Genomic DNA, 26,868 nt, shown 5'->3' on the forward strand with positions numbered 1-26,868 from the left:
AAGTAATCAGCGGGGAGCGTAGCTGCTTAGGGATACAAAAAAAACACGAACAGACAAAACTCAAGAGTGGTTACGATTGTCCCCATCCCACAAAATATGACACAGTGTATGGAAAGGCTCAGTAAACCAAGGTCCACCACACTAAGAAAACAAAAAGGGACGGTCAATAGAGAATTAAGGGTGCTATATTTAAATGCGCGCAGTGTACGGAACAAGGTAGATGAGCTTGTGGCCCAGATTGTGACTGGCAGGTATGATGTGGTAGGCATCACAGAGACATGGTTGCAGGGCGTTCAGTACTGGCATTTAAACATCCAGGGATTCACAACCTATCGAAAAGACAGAGAGGTGGGCAGAGGGGGCGGGGTTGCCTTGTTAATTAGGAATGAAATTAAATCAATAGCACTAAACAACATAGGGTCAGATGATGTGGAGTCTGTGTGGGTAGAGTTGAGGAACCATAAAGGCAAAAAAACCATAATGGGAGTTATGTACAGGCCTCCTAACAGTGGTCAGGACCAGGGGCACAAAATGCACCACGAAATAGAAAGTGCATGTCAGAAAGGCAAGGTCACAGTGATCATGGGGGACTTTAATATGCAGGTAGACTGGGTAAATAATGCTGCCAGTGGACCCAAGGAAAGGGAATTCATTGAATGTTTACAGGAGGGCTTTTTGGAACAGCTTGTGATGGAGCCCACGAGGGAACAGGCCATTCTGGACTTAGTGTTATGTAATGAGCCAGACTTGATTAAAGATCTTAAAGTAAGGGAGCACTTAGGAGGCAGTGATCATAATATGGTTGAATTCAATCTCCAATTTGAAAGAAAGAAGGTAGAATCAGATGTAAAGGTGTTACAGTTAAATAAAGGTAACTACAGGGGCATGAGGGATGAACTGACGAAAATCGACTGGGAGCAGAGCCTAGTGGGAAAGACAGTAGAACAGCAATGGCAGGAGTTTCTGGGAGTAATTGAGGACACGGTACAGAGGTTCATCCCAAAGAAAAGAAAGGTTATCAGAGGGGGGATTAGGCAGCCATCGCTGACAAAGGAAGTTAGGGAATGCATCATAGCAAAAGAGAAAGCCTATAATGTGGCAAAGAGTAGTGGGAAGTCAGAAGATTGGGAAGGCTACAAAAACAAACAGAGGATAACAAAGAGAGAGATAAGGAAAGAGAGGATCAAATTTGAAGGTAGGCTAGCCAGTAACATTAGGAATGATAGTAAAAGTTTTGTTAAATACATTAAAAACAAATGGGAGGCAAAAGTTGACATTGGGCCGTTCCAAAATGACGCTGGTAATTTTGTCATGGGAGACAAGGAAATAGCTGAGGAACTAAATAAGTACTTTGCGTCAGTCTTCACAGTAGAAGACATGAGTAATATCCCAACAATTCCGGAGAGTCAGGGGGCAGAGTTGAATATGGTAGCCATCCCAAAGGAGAAAGTGCTAGAGAAACTAAGAGGTCTAGAAATTGATAAATCTCCGGGCCCAGATGGGCTACATCCTAGAGTTCTAAAGGAGATAGCTGAAGAAATAGTGCAGGCGTTAGTTATGATCTTTCAAAAATCACTGGGGTCAGGGAAAGTCCCAGAGGATTGGAAAATCGCTGTTGTAACCCCCCTGTTCAAGAAGGGAACAAGGAAAAAGATGGAAAATTATAGGCCAATTAGCCTAACCTCGGTTGTTGGCAAGATTCTAGAATCCATTGTTAAGGATGAGATTTCTAAATTCTTGGAAGTGCAGGGTCGGATTAGGACAAGTCAGCATGGATTTAGTAAGGGGAGGTCGTGCCTGACAAACCTGTTAGAGTTCTTTGAAGAGATAACAAATAGGTTAGACCAAGGAGAGCCAATGGATGTTATCTATCTTGACTTCCAAAAGGCCTTTGATAAGGTGCCTCACGGGAGACTGCTGAGTAAAATAAGGGCCCATGGTATTCGAGGCAAGGTACTAACATGGATTGACGATTGGCTGTCAGGCAGAAGGCAGAGAGTTGGGATAAAAGGTTCTTTTTCGGAATGGCAACCGGTGACGAGTGGTGTCCCGCAGGGTTCAGTGTTGGGGCCACAGCTGTTCTCTTTATATATTAACGATCTAGATGACGGGACTGAGGGCATTCTGGCTAAGTTTGCCGATGATACAAAGATAGGTGGAGGGGCAGGTAGTATGGAGGAGGTGGGGAGGCTGCAGAAAGATTTAGACAGTTTAGGAGAGTGGTCCAAGAAATGGCTGATGAAATTCAACGTGGGCAAGTGCGAGGTCTTGCACTTTGGAAAAAAGGATAGAGGCGTGGACTATTTTCTAAACGGTGACAAAATTCATAATGCTGAAGTGCAAAGGGGCTTGGGAGTCCTAGTCCAGGATTCTCTAAAGGTAAACTTGCAGGTTGAGTCCGTAATTAAGAAAGCAAATGCAATGTTGTCATTCATCTCAAGAGACTTGGAATATAAAAGCAGGGATGTACTTCTGAAGCTTTATAAAGCATTAGTTAGGCCCCATTTAGAATACTGTGAGCAATTTTGGGCCCCACACCTCAGGAAGGACATACTGGCACTGGAGCGGGTCCAGCGGAGATTCACACGGATGATCCCAGGAATGGTAGGCCTAACATACGATGAACGTCTGAGGATCCTGGGATTATATTCATTGGAGTTTAGGAGGTTGAGGGGAGATCTAATAGAAACTTACAAGATAATGAATGGCTTAGATAGGGTGGATGTAGGGAAGTTGTTTCCATTAGCAGGGGAGACTAGGACCCGGGGGCACAGCCTTAGAATAAAAGGGAGTCACTTTAGAACAGAGATGAGGAGAAATTTCTTCAGCCAGAGAGTGGTGGGTCTGTGGAATTGATTGCCACAGAGGGCGGTGGAGGCCGGGACGTTGAGTGTCTTTAAGACAGAAGTTGATAAATTCTTGATTTCTCGAGGAATTAAGGGCTATGGAGAGAGAGCGGGTAAATGGAGTTGAAATCAGCCATGATTGAATGATGGAGTGGACTCGATGGGCCGAATGGCCTTACTTCCGCTCCTATGTCTTATGGTCTTAACACTGTAGACGGATCTGGCAAAAATTTTCCATAATAGTTTATCAAACCTACAAATGACCTGAGCTCAGCCACATTTCTGGGCTCTGGAGCTTCCTTAATCACTTTAACTTTCCTTCCCATAGGAGATGAACCTTGTGCAGAGTTTCTGTGCCATAGATATTCCACGCTCAGTACCTGAAAAATGCAATTGCTCCACTTCAGATGAACTCCACCTCTGAAAACATTTTCAAAATTCGATCCTGTTTGCTGAGGTGCTCCTCCTCAGTCTTACCCAAAATTAAAATTAATCTCATTAACATGCAACATGAGGAATGCCTTTGAATAGGTTGTCCACTGTCCTTTGGAAAATCACCATACTGGAGGATAGGCCAAAAACCAAATGATTATACTTGAGCAACTCTTTATGCATGTTGATGGTCACGTACTGCTTCATATCTTGCTCCAGCAAGATTTGTTGAAATACCTGGCTCATGTCCAGTTTTGAAAAGATCTTGCCTCTTGCAAGGGTTGAAAACCGATCTCCTACCTTCAGCATGGGTAAGCATCCAGCTTGGAAACCTGATTAATGGTAAGTTTGTAATTTGCACATGTATTAACAAGTACCATCACTTTTAAGAGCACAGTCCTTAGTTTGAAAAAGTGAGGAGTAGCCTGAGGATCTATGAACAATTTAACTGTAGTGCCACGCAGTATAACTAGTTCATCTTGGAAAACCTCAGGATGTTTCTGAATGACACCCTATGTCACTGAGGTCAACTGAATTTTCCTGAGCCAGTCACGTCCTCGTAGACTGAGCCTATGTCCTTTCACTACTCTTGCTCCAGGCAGTGGTATAGTCTCACCAGTGTACATCTGAAGGTCTCCTGCCTGAGCAAGGGTTGGTGCCTGCTGAGAGCCCAAAATCTTCCTGAAGGTCTCCTCACTGATTACTAATGCAGAGGCTCCTGTGTCCACCTCCATTTTGATTTTCTGTCCATCGACCTCCACAATAGCATAAATAGGGTCTGCGCGCCCCTCGCTCATATTTAACATGTAATAATAATGCTCCTCTGTCTGGTCTGAGCTTTCCAAGCGATGTGCCGTTGACTGAGGCGTCCTTGCATTTGAAGTTCTCTACTCAGCCTTTGACTTTTAGCACTCCGGCACTGCTTCGCTTAATGCCCCTTGTTGCACTGGTGACAAGCAGCGTCCATAAACTTATAATGAGGCGCATCGTGTGACTTTCCACACCTAAAACACCCTATTGTCTGCACCTTTTTACTTGCAGCTTCTTTCTTTCCTTGCTGCAGTGTACCCATCTGCTTGCTGCCATTAGACTTCTGAATATCTTTTGCATTATTGGCAGCCATTTTCCATGCCCAGAGAAATTTCTAGAACCTTCTTAAAAGTAAATGTGGCCTCTCCCAGCAATGGCACTAAATGCTGTCCTCGTTAATGCCACAATCTAGTCTGTCCTGAAGCATGTCTTCCAAAACTGCTCCAAACTCGCCATGTTCAGAGAGCTGGTACAATTCAGCAACAAAGTTAGCCAGAGACTTTCCCGTCTTCGAAAATTACGATGGAATTTGAACTGTACAGTTCCTGAGGGGTTAGGATTGTGGTGATTCTGAATGAGTGTAACTACACCTACAAATGGTTTCCTTGGTGTAGCTAGATTTCTCACTAGCTTGTAAGTCTTCGCCCCACACTCACTCAGGAGAATTGAGTACTTTCTCATCTCATCTGCGATCCCCTTTGTCAATCAAAAGTGTGTCCACATTTCCAGTTCATGTCCAGTTTTTGTTCTCTTCCACAAACTCACTGATAGACCCAAACATAGCAATGGTGTTGCTAACTTGTCTTCCGTAGCAAAACTTTGTGTTGAACGTGCTGAAACTCTCATTTTATCCTCAACGGCAATAAGTTGTGGCTACTTGACCACAAAAAGGTAGTTGAAAATGCGTTAAAAGTTAATAATCTTTAATATATGAAAATAATGAAGTTTAAAATACATTCTGGACTCAAAAACAGGAACAACTAGTTAAACATCAAAATAACAGTAATTGAATAGATCAGAACTAACAGCAGTTAAAAAAGAATACACACAAGTAACAACAACAACTAACGACATCACAACACTTACTGACATCAGCAATGGATTTAAATAAGAAGGTGCATAATAATAACGCTCCATAACATTAACACATCAACATCTGCTGCTGTAACTGCATGTTTACATTTGGAAATCCTATGATTATGAAAAAAGGGAGTGAGTTTTTGAATTCGAGAATAATCTCTGAGGCTTTCATAGATTGTCTCTATTTTAAGTGCCCATATCTAGCGGAGGAAAGCAAGTTGTCCCTCAACTCGATGTAAGTTTGTTTGGGGCTGTTTTCAGAGATTCGGGAATTTCTACCAGTAAGCTTCGGACGCTAACTCATAGGTGTCGAAGATAGTTTGTTGAGTCATCTCATGGCTTGCTGAAATTTCATTCGACAGCATGGTATAAAACTTGTCTCGTCCCCTATCTTTAAGTGCATCTCCTGCAAAAAGGCCATGTCTGCCTGCAGACTCCTCGGGTGCATGAACACACATGACCATTTGACCTGCCCTTCAGCCCCCTAACATCCTATGTGACCAATCTGGTCAGGGTCACCACGCCCCCCCCCCCACCCCCCCCCCCCTCACCTGCCGATCAACCATATCCTTTTTTGGACCAGCCCCCGGCCCATGTCACGCAATCCTCCAGAGCCATCCTCCAATGTCCACCGCCATCGATCCTTTTCCACCTGCGCCACATCAACCACACCCTTGTCAGCAAAACTCTTGCCCCCCTCCCCCCCCCCAAACAAAACATCAACCCCATCCCCCTCCCCTGCGCCTACCTCTCGACAACCCCCCGCTGCACTCCCATTAACTAGCCCACCGCCCAGCTAGCATGGTGGCTCCTGCTGAAGGCCTCCACCCTCCCTACCCACCCAATTATTTCTCTTCTCTCTCTTCCCTCCCCCCCCCCCGTCCACTCTCCTAAAAAGCAGCAAAAGATGCATTCGCCCTTGATGTTCCCTCATGATTGACCTGCCCTCCAAAAACCTCGCCATCGAAACAGAAGAAACACTTCAAGGGGAAAGGTTTTCAGAGAACAAACAAACGCTCGCACAAACTTCTCCAAAGTTTAATGTCCTCCTTCTCCTGCCAGTCCATTGTACCTCATGAACTCCATTGCATCTTCTGGCATGCCAAAATCATACTCGTGCTTCTGGAAAGTCACCAGGAGGCAGGCCAGGTACAACACCCCAAACATCACCACCTTCTTAAAGAGGGCTGCCTTGATGCGATTAAACCCGGCCCTCCCCTCTCCAGTTCTAAACCCAAGTCCTGGTGCAACCAAAGCTCATTTCCTTCCCAGGTACACTTCCTCCTCTGCTTCGCCCACCGAAGCATCTTCTCCTTATCCAGAAAGCGATGCAACTGCATCACCCTTGGCGGCTCGCCTGCTTGTGGCCTCCTCATCAACATCCTGCGCGCTTGGTTGACCTCCAGGGGCCAGTTAAAGGCACCCTTCCCCATCAACTGCTGCAACATTTTGGCCACGGTACACACCGGCCTCACACCTCTGATGCCTTCGGGCATCCCCACGATCTTCAAATTTTACCTTCTGGAGAGGATCTCCAGATCCTCCACCTTCTCCTTCAGTCTCTCCTGGGTCTCCCGCAGAACACCGACCTCCGCCACCAGCGAGGCCAACAGCACCTTGTGCTCCCCCACCGCCTCCCCCACGTTCTGGATAGCCCGGCCCTGGGACTCCAGCCTCAGCTCCACTCTCTTGATCCCTGCTTTGATTGGCTCCACCACTTTGGCCAGGTCTCCAGGGCCTCCTTCCACTGCTGGCTGAACTTAACGTTCAAAATCTCGACTAGTTGCTTCACAGCTCCAGGGTCCCAGGTTCGATTCCAGGCTTGGGTCACTGTCTGTGTAGAGTCTGCACGTGCTCCGGTTTCCTCCTACAATCCAAAGATTGTGTAGGGTACGTGGATTGGCCATGGTTAAATTGGCCTTAGTGTCCAAAAAAGGTTAGGTGAGGTTACTGGGTTATGTGGATAGGGTGGAGGTGTGGGCTTAGTGCAGACTCGATGGGCCGAATGGCCTCCTGCTCTGTAAATTCTATGATTCTATGACCACTGGGTGGGCGTTGCCTGCCGCCAACTTATCCTGTGGCGCACCACAAAAACTCTCTTGTTCCAGCAGCTCTTTTCTTCTCGCCCCACTCCTAGTTTGTGGATCCATCCACCAGTGACAGCAGAGGGGTAACACCTTCTCCATGTACTCCTGCACCACTATTCATCAAAATCTTTGCCAAAGTGCGACTACTCACTCCATGGCCACCTCAGGAAGTCCTTTCTCCAAATTTCTAGCCTCACTCTTCAGTAGATGGGGCCTTTAAATTGTTCCAAATTATCTCACTCTGTTCTAAAAAACACTAGCTTCAAAAGTGGACTTTGTAGCACTGTAAAAGATACCTGTAGAGCTTTTTTTATGTTTGGGATTATTTTTCCCCTCCTACTGCATGTAAACACACACTCAAACCCAAAGCATGCAGCAAGAAATATATCTTTACAGAGTATCGATTGTTAACCTTGGCAAAGTTAATACTTCAAATTTCAAAAAAAGTCAATAAAAGTTTACTGAGCTGGTTCTCAACTTTTCACAGTTGTGGCTGGAATGTTCCTTTTCTCCTGAAAAATCTTGTAGAAATCCAGTGGCTTTTAGTTGAGAGTCTTTGTCTGGAATATAGGCACACTTTTAACTCTGCTGAATAGTTTTCAAACCTTAGATATAGGGCAGGATCATAGGGCTTCATCGTGACACACCGAGTCCGTTAATCTCATGTGAGGCTTTATGAGATTTACAATGCTTGGGACGCCTCACGTGATGGACCTTGCGAGATATCACAATCTGGATCTAGCCTTCACTAGGTGGGATCCAGATTTGCATATTTAAGTGAGCAGTTGGCTTCACTCATATATGTCTACGCTGGAGTCTCCCAGGGCCCAGGATCAAATTCCCGCACCGGGTAGATCTCACCGAGGCATTGTTTAGCACTGGTTTACCCAGCCAATCGGAGGTCCCTGGGTGGCCAGGCTGTGAGCAGGGTAGTACCAAGGCACCCCCGCTGCCAACCGGGGGCCTTGGCACTGCCACCTGATGGTGCCAGGGTGCCCATGTGGTGGTGGCAGTGCCAAGGTGCCAAGTTGCTTGTGCCGCTGGTCGGGCCCGTGGGCACCCTGCGCTTATGAGACAGGGTGAGGGCTGGGGGGGTGGGGGGGGGGGGGGGGGGGCCTGAGGACCCCAAGTCAGTAAGTTGGTGTGTTGGGGGTGTCCAGAAGCCGCTGCAGGGGTCTAAAGATCAGGGTAGCATTTGAAAATGGCATCTCAATCTCTTGCTGGACTGACGAGCTGAGCTGAGTTCATCAGTGCAGGAAATGCATGCAAGTGTAGCCTCGGCGGGCCATTCCTCGCCGAGCATCAAGAAACACCCAGCTAAATGCACCCAAAATGGGACTTTTTTGTGTTAAATCGTGCCCATTCCTATTATAAAGAGAGAGATGGGGTGAGAGACAGCAAGTCACTTCAGCTAGAATATCTCTGCCCAATGCCAAATTCAATTATTCATTTACAAGGTTGTATTACATGTCTCACCATGTCATCTGTATATTCAAAAAGAGTGTTGATCAACTCTTATCTGACACACATCCTCTTAACTATTGTAATGGCCAAGGTGATTCATTTTTAATGTTCCAACAATTAAATCCTGAGTGATTCTTCAATTCAATGAGATAGGAGGGATGTTTTTCTCACCTCCATTGAGGTCATCATCTGCTGCAGTCTCTATAGACCCTATGGGACGGCGGCATGGTGGTATAGTGCCTCGCAGCGCCAGGGACCTGGGTTCAATTCCAGCCTTGGGTGACTGTGTGAAGTTTGCATGTTCTCCCGTGTCTGTGTGGGTTTCCTCCGGGTTCTCTGCTTTCCTCCCACAACCTACACATCGTTGGACTATGTAGGGGCTGGTTTAGCACAGTGGGCTAAATAGCTGGCTTGCAATGCAGAACAATACCAGCAGCGCAGGTTCAATTCCTGTACCGGCCTCCCCGAACAGGTGCTGGAATGTGGCGACTAGGGGCTTTTCACAGTAACTTCATTGAAGCCTGCTTGTGACAATAAGTGATTATTATATAGATTGGCCATGCCACATTGCCCTTTGGTGTCCAAAGATGTGTTGGTGAGGTGGGGTTACCGGGATAGGGCAGGGGAGTGGGATGAGGTACAGTGATCATTCAAGAGGGTCGGTACAGACCCGATGGGCCAAATGGCCTCCTTCAGTACTGTAGGAATTCTATAGTACATCTTTATGAAATAGAATATAGCTACACAGCTGAAATTGGTTGCCATTTTAAGTCAGCATCTTTGTTTTTCGACAAAAGATCCCTTTTTAATAAATGTAATATGTGAAACCAACTGATGAGATACCACATATAGCATCTTTGTGACAGATCTTTCATCCAAATTGTATTTCCTTGTATCACTCCAGCAACTCCTGATTACAGCAGAATAGCCCCTATCCTATCAAAATGTCACTTCTGATCCTCACAATATCTCCCCTTGTTTTTGTCTGAGTGAAATTTCATTGAATTCACAATCATCCCATTTCAATTCAGTGACTGTTCAGATCTTAATATGGGGTTTCTATCAAAGGCTTCCGTTGTCAATTTGCAAGTAACTTAATCATGAGTTTTAGTACAATGTATGTTTTACAATATTGAACTCAAGTTTCATCTTTGAAATTATTTTCACAGTGAACGTATTTGCAAAGTATTTTCCTGCAACAATAGATTCCTTTCAAGATGCAGTGAAATGTTTGTCGGAATTTGCCTGCAATGCCGCCTTTCCTGATACAAGTATGGAAGCAATCCGCCTCATTCGTCATTGTGCAAAATATGTCTCAGAGAGACCACAGGTGAAACATTGGTCACTACAAATTTATAATATTGAAATACTGATGATGGTAATGTGAACCAAAAATCTAGTCAGAACTGCAGTTTGATGTGCCCACTTGTGTCAACATGGTTGCCATTGCGTCAGAGTAGGGGCTGGTTATGGCTTGAAGTTTTAGTAGGTCTTAACTGAGGAAGATGGTGTGGATGTGAGGACTAATTTGAACAGGGAACTGGAAATGAAAAAAGATATCAGTGAAATGATGATCTTGTTACCATTTTTATTTTGTTTGGGGTGAAAAGTTTCTATAATGCAATTAAATATAGATGCTGTCATAAGCAGCTTAAATTATTGTGAAATTCAATGTACATTACAGGCATTCAAAGAATACACCAGTGATGATATGAATGTAGCTGCTGAAGACCGAGTATGGGTGAGAGGATGGTTTCCGATTCTGTTCGAGTTGTCATGCATAATTAACAGATGCAAATTAGATGTAAGAACTCGGTAAGAATATTTCTTCTCTGAGTAATAAAGCAGTATTTCCAACAGTACTAGGTTGGGCATGTTTGATGAAATGTTGAAAGTCAATAGACAGCATATATTTTCATTCCAATGTTCCATATACGGTAGCTACTTGGGTGTTTTATTCTCCTTTGTTTTTTGTATGTAGCTTGTTAGCATTTTTTCATCAATTTTGACTGCACTCAACTTAAAATTACCTAAGCTATTGATCAGTATAGAAAATTATTTGATTCTAAAGGAAAAAATGAAGGCGGAGCATAAGCCTTGATACCTTGAAAAAGGGATGAAACCAGATGGACCACCCGGGATCAGCTCAGGCACCGACAACGGCATGTCTAGCCCTGTCAACCCTGCAAAGTCCTCCTTACTAATATCTGGGGGGTTGTTTTGGGAGATTGGGAGAGCTGTCTCACAGACTAGCGAAGCAACAGCCTGACATAGTCATACTCACAGAATCATACCTTACAGACAATGTCCCAGACACTACTATCACCATCCCTGGGTATGTCCTGTCTCACCGGCAAGACAGCCCTAGCAGAGGGGGCGGGCGGCACAGTGGTATACAGTCGGGACGGAATTGCCCTGGGAGTCCTCAACGTTGACTCGGGAATCCATGAAGTCTCATGGCTTCAGCTTAAACATGGACGTGGAAACCTCCTTCTGATTACCACATACCGGCCTCCATCAACTGATGAATCAGTACTCCTCCACGTTGAACACCACTTGGAGGAAGCACTGAGGGTGGCAAGGGTGCAGAATATACTCTGGGTGGGGTCTTCAATGTCAATCACGAAGAGTGGCATGGTAGTACTTCCACAGTCCGAGAAGGCTGGGACTCGAGGACATAGCTGCTAGACTGGGACTGCAGCAGGTGGTGAGGGAACAAGAGGGAAAAACATACTTGACCCTCATCCTCACCGACCTGTCTTCCGGAGATGCATCTGTTCATGACCGTATTGGTAGAAGTGACCACAGTCCTTGTGGAGACACAGTCCTGTCTTCTCATTGAGGATACCTTCCATCTTGTTTGGTACTACCACAGTGTTAAATGGGATAGACTTCGAACAGATCAAGCAACTCTAGGGCGGCATGGTGGTGCAGTGGTTAGGGTTCTGCCTCATGGCACCGAGGACTCAGGTTCGATCATGGCCCTGGGTCACTCTGTGTGGCGTTTGCACATTTTCCTCATGTCTGCGTGGGTCTCACCCCACAACCCAACCCAAAGATGTGCAGGTGAAGTGGATTGGCCACGCTAAATTGCCCCTTAATTGGAAATAAATGAATTGGGTACTTTAAATTTAAAAAAAAAAACATCTAGCAACTCCATAGCAGCAGAATTGTACTCCACCACAATCTGCAACCTCATGGCCTGGCATATACCCGACTCTGCCATTACCACCAAGTCAGGGGATCAACCCTGGTTCAATGAAGAGAACCGGATAGCATGCCAGGAGCAACATCAGGCATACTGAAAAATGAGGTGTTGAACTGGTGAAGCTACAGCACAGGGCTACCTGTTTGCCAAACAGCATAAGAGCAAGTAATAGACCGAGCTAAACAATTCCACAACGAACGCATCAGATCTCAGCTCTGTAGTCCTGCTACATCCAATCATAAATGGTGGTGGACAATTGAACAACTCGCTAGAGGAGGAGTCTTCACAAATATCCTCATCCTCAATGATGGAGGAATCCAACACATCTGTGTAAAAGACAAGGCTGAAGCATTCGCAAGAGTCTTCAGCCAGAAGTGCCAAGCCAATGATCCATCTCGGTCTCCTCTGGAGGTCCCCGGCATCACAGATGTCAATTTCCAGCCAATGCACTCCATGTGATGTCAAGAAACGGCTGAAGGCACTGGATACTGAAAAGGCTATGGGCCCTGACAATATTCCGGCAATAGTACTGAAGACTTGTGCTCCAGAACTTGCCACAACCCTTAGCCAAGCTGTTCCAGTACAGCTACAGCACTGGCATCTACCCAGCAATGTGGAAAATTGCCTAGATGTCCTATACACAAGAAACAGGACAAATGCAACCCAGCCAATTACCGTCCTATCAGTCTACTCTCCATAATCAGTAAAGTGATGGAAGGTGTCATCAACAGTGCTACCAAGCGGCACTTACTCAGCAATAATCTGCTCATGGACGCTCAGTTTGGGTTCTGCCAGGGTCACTCAGCTCCTGAACTCATTACAGCCTTGATTCAAACATGAGTAAAAGAGCTGAATGCCAGAGGTGAGGTGAGAGTGATTGCCCTTGACATCAAGGCAGCATTTGATCAAGTATGGCATCAAGGAGCGCGAGCTAAACTGGAGTCAATGGCAATCAGGGGAAAACTCTCCGCTGGTTGGAGACATACCTGGCATAAGGGAAGATGGTTGTGGTCGTTGGAGGTAAATCATCTCAGCTCCAGGACATCACTGCAGGAGTTCCTCAGGGTAGTGTCCTAGGCTCAACCATCTTCAGCTGCTTCATCAATGGTCTCCCTTCCATCATAAGGTCAGAATGGGTATGTTTGCGGAGGACTACACAATGTTCAGCACCATTCGCGATTCCTCAGATAATGAAGCAGTCCATGTCCAAATGCAGCAAGACCTGGACAATATCCAGGCTTGGGCTGACAAATGGCAAGGTACATTGGCATCACACAAGTGCCAGGCAATGAGCATCTCCTACAAGAGAGGATCTAATCATTATTGCCCCTTGACATTTAATGGCATTACCTTCGCTGAATCCCCCACAATCAACATCCTGGGGGTTATCATTGATCAGAAACTGAACTGGACAAGCCATATTAATACTGTGGCTACCAGAGCAGGTCAAAGGCTAGGACTCCTACGGCAAATTACTCTCCTGACCCTCCAATGCCTGTCCACCATCTACAAGGCACAAGTCAGGAATGTAATGGAATATTCTCCACTTGCCTGGATGAGTGCAGCTCCAACAACACTCAAGAAGATCAGCACCATCCAGGATGAAGCAGCCCACTTGATTGCTACCCCTTCCACAAACATTCAATCCCTCCAACACTTGAAGAACAGTGGAAACCATGTGTACCATATGCAAGATGCACTGCTGGAGCTTGCCAAGGATCCTTAGACAGCACCTTCCTAACCCACAACCACTACCACCTAGAAGGACAACAGCAGATTACTGGGAACTCCACCACCTGGAGGTTCCCCTCCAAGTCACTCACTACCTTGCCTTGGAAATATATATAATATATAATCTTTCTTATTGTCACAAGTCGACTTACATTAACACTGCAATTAAGTTACAATGAAAAACCCCTAGTCGCCACACTCCGGTGCCTGTGTGGGTACACCAAGGGAGAATTTATAATGTCCAATTCACCTAACAAGCAGGTCTTGTGGGAGGTAACCGGAGTACCCGGAGGAAACCCACGCAGACACTGGGAGAACGTGCAGACTGCACACAGACAGTGACCCAAGCTGGGAATCGAACCTGTGTCCCTATGCCATTCCTTCACTGTCGCTGGGTCAAAATCCTGGAACTCCCTCCCTAACAGCACTGTGGATGTACCTACACCTCAGGGACTGCAGCGGTTCAAGAAGGCAACTCACCACCACTTTATGAAGGGCGACTAGGGATGGCCAATAAATGCTGGCCTCACCAGCGATGTCCACATCCCGTAAATAAATTTTAGTAATACCTAAAGGATGGTTTGAATTATACCGAAATGTTAAAGGATTGGTGTTTTCTCTATGTTACAGAACATTTTATTATCTCAGAATTCTTCTTGTGCTGTTGGGTTAATCGGTCACTATGTAAAGTAAAATTAGAATTGCACAAACCTAATATGAAAGCGACATTAATGAAATGAGGCTATTTTCATAGTTGTGCCGATGCGTGTACGCAATGTTAGTTCCTGAGTGTTGGCCTTAATTGTGCAATCTATCAGATTTGCTTTAGGTGTGTCCACACAGTCCTGTCTTAAACAAAAACTGTGCTTCCAGAGTTAATGAATGCGGTGTGTTTTCATTTAGGTTGCTGTCACCTGTGCAGAATATAACTTTGGAGTACACCTGATACCACTGTAAAGTGGCTTTTAAACACACATCTTTATATTGGTTTTATAACATTTTTATGCCCTGTGCTGCTTCATAACACAAGATCTATGATATGCTAAATCTCCCAGTGAATATGTAGCTTCATGTTCATTTTAGATGAGTTTTAAGAATAAGATAGCCAATTGAGAATATTCAATGTAGGTTAAATATTTTTACCCTATAATGATATCCTAGTTTGGTTGAGATTCGGTCAGTATTAAAACGTAGGGTACTGACCTGATATTTTTATAAATAATCAGCCATACCTTACTTGCATTCCTTTGGTTGTGTGGGCTATTTAATTTTGGTCAAAAAGCAAAGTTATTTTTAGTTTTTGTAAGATACTCAAATTGGAGAAGAGATCAGAGCTGAATAGACTATAAGGAATATAGTTAGCACCTCTTGTATTATAGCTAGCTTGTAGATTTTGTTACATTACTCTGGTGTAGCAAATGGGAAGCACAGCTAACTCTCTTGCCATAAATGAAGAAGTTGCTAATCAAGGTCTCTCTGCACATATATACGGATATCTTTTAGAAATAAGCAGGGTCGGCATGCTATGACATGTTTTGTTTTATCCTGACACAGGGGATTAACTGTGATGTTTGAAATAATGAAAACTTATGGTCATACTTTTGAGAAGCACTGGTGGCAAGATCTGTTTAGGATTGTTTTCAGGATCTTTGACAATATGAAACTTCCAGAACAGCAGACTGAGGTAAGTAGATGCAATTACTCTGAGTGTATTTCTTATATTTGTAAGGATAGGAGTTCATAGTGCAAAAACGAATCATTCCAACATACCACTGTGTATTGATTCTCGTGCTTCAATTAGAGTAACCTGCTCAATTCCTATATCATGAAATAGTACAGCATCGAAGAAGGTAATTTGGCCCTTCAGGTTGGTTCCAGCTAGTTTGCAATCCCATTAATCCCATTTCAACACTCTTTTCTAGTATCCCAAAAATGTTTCCTCCTTGAAGTATTTACCCAATTCCCTTCTTAAGATTATGATTGAATCTGTATTTCCCCCACCTTGTCAGGGCAGTCATTCCTAATCCTAACCAATTGTTGCATAACAAAGTTTTACCTCTCATCACATCTGATTTTTTTGCCAAACATTTCAAATCATTACCCTCTAATTATCAACCCTTCAGCCATTGGAACCTTTTTTATTTGATCCTCTCATTTTTAAATAGCTCTGTCAATTTTGTTTGCTCAATTCCTATAGGCTAATATTCCTTTCCAAATATCTGCTCAAATCTTTTTAAATAATGTTATTGTCTCTTCTATTTCTGGTAAGGCTATTTCATGTTCTCATAACTATTTGAAAAATACTTCTGATTTACCCTTCATCTTGTGACTCCCACCCAACTGATATTCAGAACTGTCAGTGCAGCTGATTTCCAGGTGGGGATCCTATCAGAAACAAGCACTTGGGATCATGTTCAGGTTTCCAATATAGTTGAAAGTTCAATCGACAGCGATTTGCAGCTGCTGTGCTGTTTAATAATAATCCTTATTATCACAAGTAGGCTTACAGTAACACTGCAATGAAGTTACTGGGAAAAGGCCCTAGTCGCCACATTCCGGTGCCTGCTCGGGTACACTGAGGGAGAATTCAGAATGTCCAATTCACCTAACAAGCATGCCTTTCGGGACTATTTTTAGCTTGTCGCACGGGGAAAATGGTTCATTTTATATTTTCTGGATAAAATGCCCCCAGGGCAGCAGGCATTTCTCTGTGAGAGTACATAGCTGTGCAAGTATAGAGTTTTGCTTGAGTTGCCTCCAGTTTCGCATTTGAGGCGGGGTTTCAGCATTTCGGGACTTCGCTGAAAGGTTTCCCTGAGGATTGGAGGATACCATTCCATCATTTGCAATGCAGTGGTCTGCTGCATCTAATCCATTGGGAGTAGTGTACTCTGATGGTGGCACCTCCTCTGATGAGGAAGAAAGGGGCAGGACAGAGAGGAGGCAAGTAAAGCGCAGGTAGAGACCTTTGAGAGACACTATCAGTTGGTGCAGCGCCAAAAGGGAGGTCAAGGCGGGAGGGAATGCCAAATATACCATTATCCAGTGGCTAGAGTATAGTCAGCAGCTGCATCAACTACCTTCAGATTTCCAAGGTCCAGTGCTGCCGGAAGCTCCGCCTCTCCAGGGACAGAGCGACATTAATTTAATAATCTTTATTGGCACAAGTAGGCTAACATTGAAACTGCAATGAAGTTACTGTGAAAATCCCCAAGTCGTGCCACTCCGGCACCTGTTCGGGTACACTGAGGTGGAATCCAGAATGTCCAATTTACCTAACAAGCACATCTTTCGGGACTTATGGGAGGAAACCAGAGCACCAGGAGGAAACCCACGCAGACACAGGGAGAATGTGCCGACTCCGCACAGTGACCCAAGCCAGAAATCGAACCTGGGACCCTGGCACTGTGAAGCAACAGTGCTAACTACAGTGCATTTGCGACATGATAGGTCCCAAAATCGTCTCAAAAGTCAACTGGGGGTCGCCCCATGCTGGTGGCTTTGAAGGTCACAGTGGTCTATAACTTCTGTGCCTCTAGTTCAGTTCATGGCTCACTGGGGGATCTGTGCTGCATCTCTCAATCGGCCAGTCACAGTTATGTCAAGCTAGTGACCGATTCCATCTTCAGATACACCACACTTTCATCAACTACCAGACAAACGGGACAGTCAGGAGGAGAGAGCATGAGGATTCGCAGCACTGGCTGGGTTTCCCTGCATCCAGGGTGCTATAGACTGCACACATGTGGCCATTAGGACACCAGCGGAGAGCTTTTTATCAATAGGAATGGGCATCACTCGATGAATGTGTAGATTGTCTTGTGACCACAGGACACAGATTTTGCAAGTAAATGCATGTTACCCAGGGAGCTCACAATCCATGTATCTTGCGGCACTCCCAGGTGCCAAGGCTCTTTGTAGCTCCTGCAAGATTGGATAGATGGTTCCATGGGGACTAGAGCTATCCTTTGAAGAGGTGGCTAATGACCCAACTCGCATCACCCAAGAACTGTGGCAGAGGAGAGATATAACAGGAGTCATGCATCCCCAAGAGTGGCAGTGGAGATAACCATCGGGCTGCTCAAGATGCGCTTCCCATGCCTTGACCAATACAAAGTATGCAGGCAACCTAACCCATTGAATTGAGAAACCTGTTTACATGACTGAACATTGGTTGTGGGAAGCCTGTCATCTTAACCCCAGGACGTCACTGGCGTTCTTTGTATCGTAAGGACATATGTGAGGACGTTTGTGGATTATTGCACAGTGTTCAGTCCATTCACAGCTCCTCAGATAAATGATAGTCTGTCACCACATGCAGCAAAACCTGAACGACAGTCAGTCTCAAGCTGATCAGTGACAAGTACCATCACCAGATCCCCTACCATCTACACCTGGGGAGTCATTGACCAGAAACTTAACTGGACCAGCTGGATAAATATTCTGACTACAAGAGCAGGCAAGAGGCTAGTTAGTCTGTAGCAAATAACCTGTCTCCTGATTCCCCGAAGCCCTTCCACAATTTACACGGCACAAGTCAGGAATGTGATGGAAAGCCTTTCACTTGCCTGGATGAACGCAGCGCCAACAACCCTAAAGCTGAACACCATTCAGTGCAAAACTCTTGATTGAACACCTCATCCACCAATTTTAATACTCACAACCTTCACCACAGATCCACTTGCAGCAACGCGTCAAGGTTTCTTTATTTTTAAAATAAATTTAGAGTACCTAATTATTTTTTTCTAATTAAGGGGCAATTGGAAAATTGTTTGATGTTATGATAGAATTTTCATTCAAGATGGAGTGTGAAGTAATTGATTTTGAGACTAGGGCCCAGAATCTTAAGGAAGGAAACTACACTGATAAGAGATGTGCATTGGCTTTGATCGATTGGGAACGTTACTTAAAGGGATGACAGTGGATAAGCAATGGCAAACATTCAAGTGCACATAGGGGAGCTGCTACAATTGTTCATTGGCTCAGAAGTAATGTGGGAAAGGTGGCCAATCCCTGGCTTACAAGGGAACTTAGAGATGGTATTTGACTCCTGAAAGACTTTGGTGACTTCTCAGGCTGCAAACTCAACATGAGCAAAAGTGAGATCTTCCCGGTGAACCCGCAAGGGAGAGGGCAGCACTGGTGGGACTGCAGTTTAAACAAGCGCGCCACAAATTCCGCTACCAGGGGATCCAAATTGCTCATGACTGGACGGGGTTCACAAATGGAACCTGACCAGCCTGATGGAAGAAGTAAAAAAGGACCTGCAGAGATGGAACACACTCCCACTCTCCCTCGCAGGGAGAGTGCAGACGATGAAAATGAATGTGCTGCCCAGTGACGACTTCCTACTTTGATCCATCCCGATCCAAATCTCCGAGGCCTTTTTCAATTCAGACAAATTAATCATGGCGTTTGTTTGGGAGGGAAAGAATGCTAGGATCTCAAAGAAGTCCTACAGAAAACAAAGTCCAGGCGGGGGCTAGCCCTTCCAAACTTACAATACTACCACTGAGTGATGGGATGGATAAAGGGGCCAGAAGCCGAGTGAGAGCGCGCGGAGGAGGCCTCCTGCACGGCCCTCGCCATGGCGGCACTCCCATCCTCACCCAAAAACACTACAGCAGCCCAGTGGTGGTATCCACCCTCCTGACCTGGAACCAACTATGGCAACATTTTGGCCTGACCAAAATATCCAACAAAGCCCCCAGCTGCAACAACCATAGGTTCACGCCAACACTCACTGACGCCACCTTTAAAAGGTGGAGACTGGACAGGGGGACACTGACAGTCAGGGATCTATACACTGATGGTAGGATCACAACACTGGATGAACTGACGGAGAGATTCCAACTAGCAACGGGCAACAAACTCAAATACCTGCAGCTTAAAAACTTCCTACAGAAGGAGACGAGGACGTACTCGCGACCACCGTGATGGACGCTAGTAAAGAACTACTGGACTAAGACATTCTAGGCAGAGGGAACTGTAGCGATATACACGAACGACTGATGGAGAGGGCTGACACTGTACTGGATGCAACGAGGAGGAAATGGAAGGAAGAGCTGGGGTTCAAAATAGGGTGGGGACTCTGGAGCAGAGCACTACATAAGGTCAACTCCACCTCCACGTGCGCAAGACTCAACCTAACGCAACTAAAAGTGGTACATAGATCCCACATAACAAGAACCCGAATGAGTAGGTTGTTCCCGGAGGTGGAGGACAGATGTGAACAGTGCCAAGGAGGCCCGGCCAACCACACCCACATGTTCTGGATTTGCCCCAGACTTGCTGGGTACTGGACAGCCTTCTTTGAGGCAATGTCCAAAGTAGTGGGGATGAAGGTGGAGCCATGCCCGAAAGTGGCGGTCTTTGGGGTATCAGATCAGCCTGATCTCTTCATGGGGAGGAGGGCAGACGCCATTGCCTTTGCCTCCCTGATCATAGAATTTACAGTGCAGAAGGAGGTCATTTGGCCCATAAAGTCTGCACCGGCTCTTGGAAAGAGCACCTTACTTAAGACCACACCTCTATCCTATGCCTGTAATCCCATCTAATGTTTTTTTTGAACACTAATTTAGCATGGCCAATCCACCTAACCTGCACATCTTTGGACTGTGGGAGAAACCGGAGCACCCGGAGGAAACCCATGCAGACACGGGAAGAATGTGCAGACTCCGCACAGACAGTCACCCAAGCCGGGAATCGAACCTGGGACCCTGGAGCTGTGAAGCAACAGTGCTAACCACTGTGCTACCATGATCACCCGCCATAGAATCCTGCTCGGCTGGCGGTCAGCAGCAACACCTATAGTTGCAGACGGCCTGTCCGACCTATCGGAATTTCCCCAAATGGAAAAAAATCACATTCGCCATCCGAGAGTTGGAAGATGACTGCCTCAAAACATGAGAGCCATTCACCCGACTGTTCCGGAATCTGTTTGCGGCCAACAAACAAATAAACAAGTAGCCAGGAACCAAGGGAAAGTAGCCAGGATATTATGGAAGGGAGGGAGGACTGGGGGGTAGGGGGAGCAGAGATCAAGAGGGATTTGCCAAACCCAGCAGGAAAGAGGAGTAGCAGAGAATAAGGGGGTAGGAGGGGTCAGGGAGGGAAGACGAGGGAAGGAGAAAAGAGGGAACACAACCTGGTGGAGAGTGTAGGGAACGACAACAAGCGCAGCAAGGCGAAAGAGAGAACAGGAAGAAGGAACGACCGATGGCCGAGGCTGAGGCAAATGGACGAAAACAAAAAAACGATGAAGGGATGCAAAGGGCACCAGGGGCACCACTCAGGTTTGTTTTGTTTGCTTTTGTAATGTAAAAAAAAAGAGAGATGAGGGAAGAAAGACCCCCTTTTCTGCTGTGTGTTATGAATTTTTTACTTCCTCTGTTTATGTTTTCTGTGTGTTCGTTTGTAAGTATATCATGTATAAAACCCAATGAAAACATTGAAAAAAATAAGAGATTGTATTCAATCCAAGGAAGAATTATACAAATTTGCCAAGAAAAACAACAAGCCTGGGGATTGGGAGCGGTTTGGAATTCAGCAAAGATGGGCCAAGGGATTGATTAGGGTAGCATAGTGGTTAGCACAGTTGCTTCACAGCGCCAGGGTCCCAGGTTCGATTCCCGGCTTGGGTCACTGTCTGTGCAGAGTCTGCAAGTTTTTCCCGTGTCTGCGTGGGTTTCCTCCAGATGCTCCAGTTTCCTCCCACAGTCCAACGATGTGCAGGGGTAGGTGGATTGGTTATGCTAAATTGCCCTTAGTGTCCAAAAAAGGCCCTTTGTGTCAAAAAAAGTTAAGATGGGGTTACGGTGGAGGTGTGGGGATAGGGTGAAGGTGGGCTTAGGTAGGCTATAGATAGGGTGCTCTTTCCAAGGGCCGATGCAGACTCGATGGGCCGAATGGCCTCCTTCTGCACTGTAAATTCTGTGATTAAGACAGAGAAAATAGAGTTTCAGAGTAAGCTTGCAGGGAACAGAAAAACTGACTGTAAATGTTTCTGCAGGTGGGTGAAGAGACAAGGATTGGTGAAGTCAAATGTAGGACCCTGACAGAAACAGGGGACAAAAGTGGCTGAACAACTGAACATACTTTGGTCTGTCTTCACAAATGAGGCCACAAATCAGATACCAGAAATGTTGGGGAATGCAGGGTTTAGTGAGAGGGAGGAACTGAGGGAGATCAATATTAGTAGAGAAATGGTGTTGGGGAAATTGATAGGGCTGAAGGCTAATAAATCCCCAGGGCCTGATAATCTACATCTCAGAGTACTTGAGGGAATGGCTCTAGAAAAGTGGATGCATTGGTGGTCATCTTCCAGGATTCTATAGACTCTGGGACAGTTGCTGCAGATTGGAGGGTAGCTAATGTAACTCCACTATTTAAAAAGGGACATACAGAGAAAAAAGGGAACTATAGACCAGTAACATGACACCGGTAGTGGGGGAAATTCTAGAATCCATTACCAAAGATTTTATAGCAGAACACTGAGAAAACAGTGGCAGGATCGGACAGAGTCGGCATGGATTTATGAAGGGGAAAATCATGCTTGACAAATCTACTGGAATTCTTTGAGGATGTAACTTGTAGAGTTGACGAGGGGAAGCCAGTGGATATGGTATATTTAGATTTTCGGAAGGTTTTTTTCACAAAGTCCCGCATAAGAGATCAGTGTGTAGAAGTAAAGCGCATGGGATTAGGGGTAGTGTATTGAGATGGCTAGAAAACTAGTTGGCAGGACAAAAAGTAGGAATTAACAGGCCATTTTCAAATTGGCAGGCAGTGACTAGTGGGGTACCACAGGGATCAGTGCCATGGCCTCAGCTATTCACAATATATATTAATGCTTTAGATGAGGGAACAAAATGCAACATCTCCAAATTTGCAGATGACACGAAGTTGGGTGGGATGCAAAGATCCTTCTATGTGATTCAGACAAGTTGAGTGAGCGGGCAAATGAATGGCAGGTGCAATATAATTTGGAGAAATACGAGGTTATCCACTTTGGAAGCCAGACTATTATCTGAATGGCCATCAGTTAGGAGAGGGGAATATGCAACCAGACCTGGGTGTCCTCGTACACCAGTCACTGAAGATCAGCAGGCGGTAAAGAAGGCAAATGGTGTGCTGGCCTTCATTGCGAGAGGATTCGAGTACATGAACAGGGATGTCTTGCTGCAGTTACACAGGGCTTTGGTGAGGCCACATCTGGAATATTGTGTGCAGTTTTGGTCTCCTTATCTGAGGAAGGATGTTCTTACTCTAGAGGGAATGCAGCGAGGGTTTACCAGACTGATTCCTAGGATAGTGGGACTGACGTATGATGAGCAATTGAATCAGTTAGGATTGTATTCGCTGGTGTTCAGAAGAATGAGGGGAGACCTCATAGAAACCTATAAAATTCTAACAGGACTAGACAGCATAGATACAGGAACGATGTTCCTGATGGTAGTTGTGTCTGAGGATTTGGGTAGACCATTTAGGACAGAGATGAGGTGAAATTTCTTCATCCAGAGAGTGGTCGGCCTGTGAAATTTGTCACTACAGGAAGTAGTTGAGGCCAAAACATTGTATGTTTTCAAGAAGCAGTTAAATATAGCAGTTAGGGCAAAGAGGATCAAACGCTATAGGGGGAAAGCGGGATCAGGCTATTGAGTTGGACGATCAATCGTCATAATGAATGGCAGAGCAGGCTCGAAGAGCTGAATGGCCTCCTGCTCCTATTTTCTATGTTTCTACAAGTCATTCTTTTAAGTCGGCATAGTAGAGGTCGCGCCTTCCACTGGATTTTTCTGTGTTCCTCAGGGACAGCAGGATGATGAATTTCTAGTCTTTGCTGTCATACTTCTGTTATGGGCCAGGGTTTATAGAACCCCAAAGTGTATCATGGAGTTCACCTGACCCACAACTTTTAATAGATTGTGGTATGGGGAGCACACGGCCCACTCTACAGGTGTGGTACAGCAGAAATGGAAAAGTATTTTGTAAAGCAAAACTATGTTTATTCTGTGACTCAAGTTAACCTTTTTAAAACATACAGTGAACATCTTAGCAACCATTAATTCAAATACAACTTCCAAAGAATACAACACTAAGTAATCCTTAATAACTTCCCAAACAACATCCAGAAGACAAAAGAAACAACTTTTAACAGGAGCACATCATGTTTACATTCACTACTGAAAACATTTATAATTCTGAATTCACCATATGATCAAGAGATAGTCTTTTCATGGCAGAGAGAACAGCAGTACACCTGCTTTGTCTGGCTTCAGCTCCAACACTGAAAAACGAAACCAAAAATACACAGACACACCCAAGCTTTTCTTAAAGTGAAACTAAAAGCTGACAGACAGCCCAGCTCCACCCACAGTCTGACATCACTGCAGTAATAAACACCCATTTCTTAAAGGTACTCTTGCATGACATTTCTTATTTCTCCCAAGATCTGGTTTCTCCAAACTGTTTTCCTTCATGCAAATTGCAAACTTATACTCATGATGATAGGATTCCTTGTACATGTTAATCCAAATGTTGGAAAATATCGAACACTATTTTGATCTAGAATAAAATTAATGTTTAAATTTACAATGGTGTTTTATAAGAGGTAACCATTAATAGGCAGGTATTATGCAACATAACAGCAAGGTATAATAGGTGTGGAGCAGTTAGAGTTTGGGATATTAACATCATGACATTTTAATTTTTCAGAAAGCTGAATGGATGACCACCACCTGTAACCATGCACTTTATGCTATCTGTGATGTATTCACTCAGTACTTTGAAGTACTCAATGATGTCCTTCTGGATGATATATTTGCACAGTTATATTGGTGTGTGCAGCAAGGTAAGATTAACAGAGAAAAATATTAACACAAATGCAAGCAGTACACTTTTTGCTATTTTCCCTCGTAAGATAAAGTATCTTTTTGGAATATACATAGAAAATTAAGAATATTAATTTTCATTTCAAGAGTTGCACATCACCTGTAATGTAATAGATTATTGTAGTTGTAAATTGAAAATTTGACTACTTGGAATGATAATTATGTCCAAACATCTGCTCCACTTAAAGAATATCCAGATGTGTTAGGCTGTTAAACTATCCAAATGGCTCAAGACCAAAGTGTGAAGCAGTAAATTCTAGAGTTGTGCTACAAGCTGTGCCTCACACTTTAAATTCCAGGAGAAATTTTTGTGTGCGCTAACATGCTTGCATGTTACATGCTTTCATCAGCATCTTTTTGATTGTATTGGGTGAATTAGGCAATGGTATTTTCATGCGGTGAAAGTCACCTCAGTATTTTTTAAACCTGACTCCCCATCGGATTTAAGTTGAATGCCATATGGTGTGAACAAAGAACAATACAGCACAGGAACAGGCCCTTTGGCCCTCCATGCCTGCGTCGATCACGTATCCTATCTAGACCAACCGCCTGTATCCTTCTGTACCCCGTCTGTTCATGTGCCTATCCAGATATGTCTTAAAGGTCGCCAACGTATCTGCCTAAACCACCTCACTTGGCAGTACATTCCAGGCATCATCTGTGTAAAAAAACTTTCCCCACACATCTCCACTGAACCTTTCCCCCCTTATCTTGAACCTCTGTCCCCTTGTAATTGTCATTTCCGCCCTGGGAAAAAACCTCCAACTGTTCACCCTATCTATACCCCTAATAATTTTATAAATTTCTTTAAGGTCGCCCCTCAACCTCCGTCTCTCTAGGGAGAACAATCCTAGTTTATTCAATCTCTCCTCATAACTAATAGCCTCCATACCAGGCAACATCCTGATAAAGCTTTTCTGTACTCTCTCCAAATCCTCCACATCCTACTGGTAGTGCGGTGACCAGAATTGGACACAGCATTCCAAATGTGGCCTAACCAACATTCTATATAATTGTAACATAATTTTTGAGCTTTTATACTTGACACCCCGTCCTATGAAGGCAAGCATGCCATATGCTTTCTTTACCACCATTTCCACCTGTGCTGCCACTTTTGAGGATCTGTGGACCTGCACGCCCAGATCTCTCTGCGTCTCTATGCTCCTGATGGTCCTGCCATTTATTTTATAGCTCCCACCTGAATTGGATCTACCAAAATATATCACCTCGCATTTGTACGGGTTAAATTCCATCTGCCATTTCTCTGCCCAAATCTATATCCTGTTGTATTCTCTGACAATCTTGATCACTATCCGCAACTCCTGCAATCTTAGTATCATCCAAAACTTGCTAATCAGACCCGCTACGTTTTCTTCCAAGAATAAGAGCTGCTCTGCTGGAGGTGATTTTGTCTGCACAGGTGTCAGATTTATCTAATCTCCAAGGTATAATATACTTAAGTGCAGACCCATATCTACTTTCAATTAAACTTAAAGTGGCTGCATAATTGCAGACTTAAAAGAATGAAGGTTTCATAATCGACCAGGGATAGGTTGATCTGAGAATAGTATTGTCGTCATCAAAACAATTATTCTTCTAGTGATGTGGTGCAGAAGTTCCTCAAATTTCATTTCATTCTGGCTGATCAAAGATGGACATTAATGCAGTTTGTGGAAAATTGGGGCATCAAGATTGGAGGGATGGTGCATGCTGGCTTGTGGTCTGAAAAAATAAATGCTGAAGTTACACAGCAATTGTGCTATCAGTTTTGAATGTTATCACTTGCACCTATTTACAATGGTGTAAATTCAGAGTCCGTACCTGACCAGACTGTGAAATGAAGCAAAATGAAACTTCCTGTAGGAGGGTGTACTTTTCTCTAGAGACAGTCAAATTGCTTTACATCTATGCAACTGTTGTAATATGAATGCAACCATAAACAAATTGTTGAAAAAATCTTTTATTAATCATTCTATTAAAACATCTCCTTTTCCCCAGATAATGAACAACTAGCTCGTTCTGGTACGAACTGTCTGGAGAATGTTGTCATTCTCAATGGGGAAAAGTTTTTGCCAGAAACATGGGACAAAACTTGCAACTGTATGTTGGACATCTTCAAGACAACGATTCCTCATGTGTAAGAGATCTCTTTAAAGGGGGAAAAAAACTTTTAATTTTCCTTACCATGCATCCTGTGTCAAGGGGTTTATATTAATCCTTTAAATTTTAAAGTACTTTGTATCACTGCTTAAAAGTTTTCCAACATAAAGTTCCAGTAATATGTTAATAAAAGAAAAATGCTGGTGCAATCTCAAATG

The 26,868-nt window shown here is 44.5% G+C and overlaps 1 protein-coding gene across 4 annotated transcripts in view; it reads left to right on the forward strand.

Annotated features, from left to right (window-relative positions):
- The window catches only part of arfgef1 (ADP-ribosylation factor guanine nucleotide-exchange factor 1 (brefeldin A-inhibited)), a 362,892-nt gene that overhangs the window by 293,152 nt on the left and 42,872 nt on the right, over positions 1-26,868 (forward strand). For all 4 annotated transcript variants that reach the window (XM_072467619.1, XM_072467620.1, XM_072467621.1 and 1 more), the window contains 5 exons: positions 9,889-10,049; positions 10,404-10,534; positions 15,213-15,342; positions 24,375-24,510; positions 26,549-26,687. In XM_072467619.1, the coding sequence (XP_072323720.1) occupies positions 9,889-10,049; positions 10,404-10,534; positions 15,213-15,342; positions 24,375-24,510; positions 26,549-26,687 (697 nt within the window). The remainder of the gene's footprint in view (positions 1-9,888; positions 10,050-10,403; positions 10,535-15,212; positions 15,343-24,374; positions 24,511-26,548; positions 26,688-26,868) is intronic.

Source organism: Scyliorhinus torazame, chromosome 11, assembly GCF_047496885.1.
Source record: "Scyliorhinus torazame isolate Kashiwa2021f chromosome 11, sScyTor2.1, whole genome shotgun sequence".
Classification (NCBI taxonomy): Eukaryota; Metazoa; Chordata; class Chondrichthyes; order Carcharhiniformes; family Scyliorhinidae; genus Scyliorhinus; species Scyliorhinus torazame.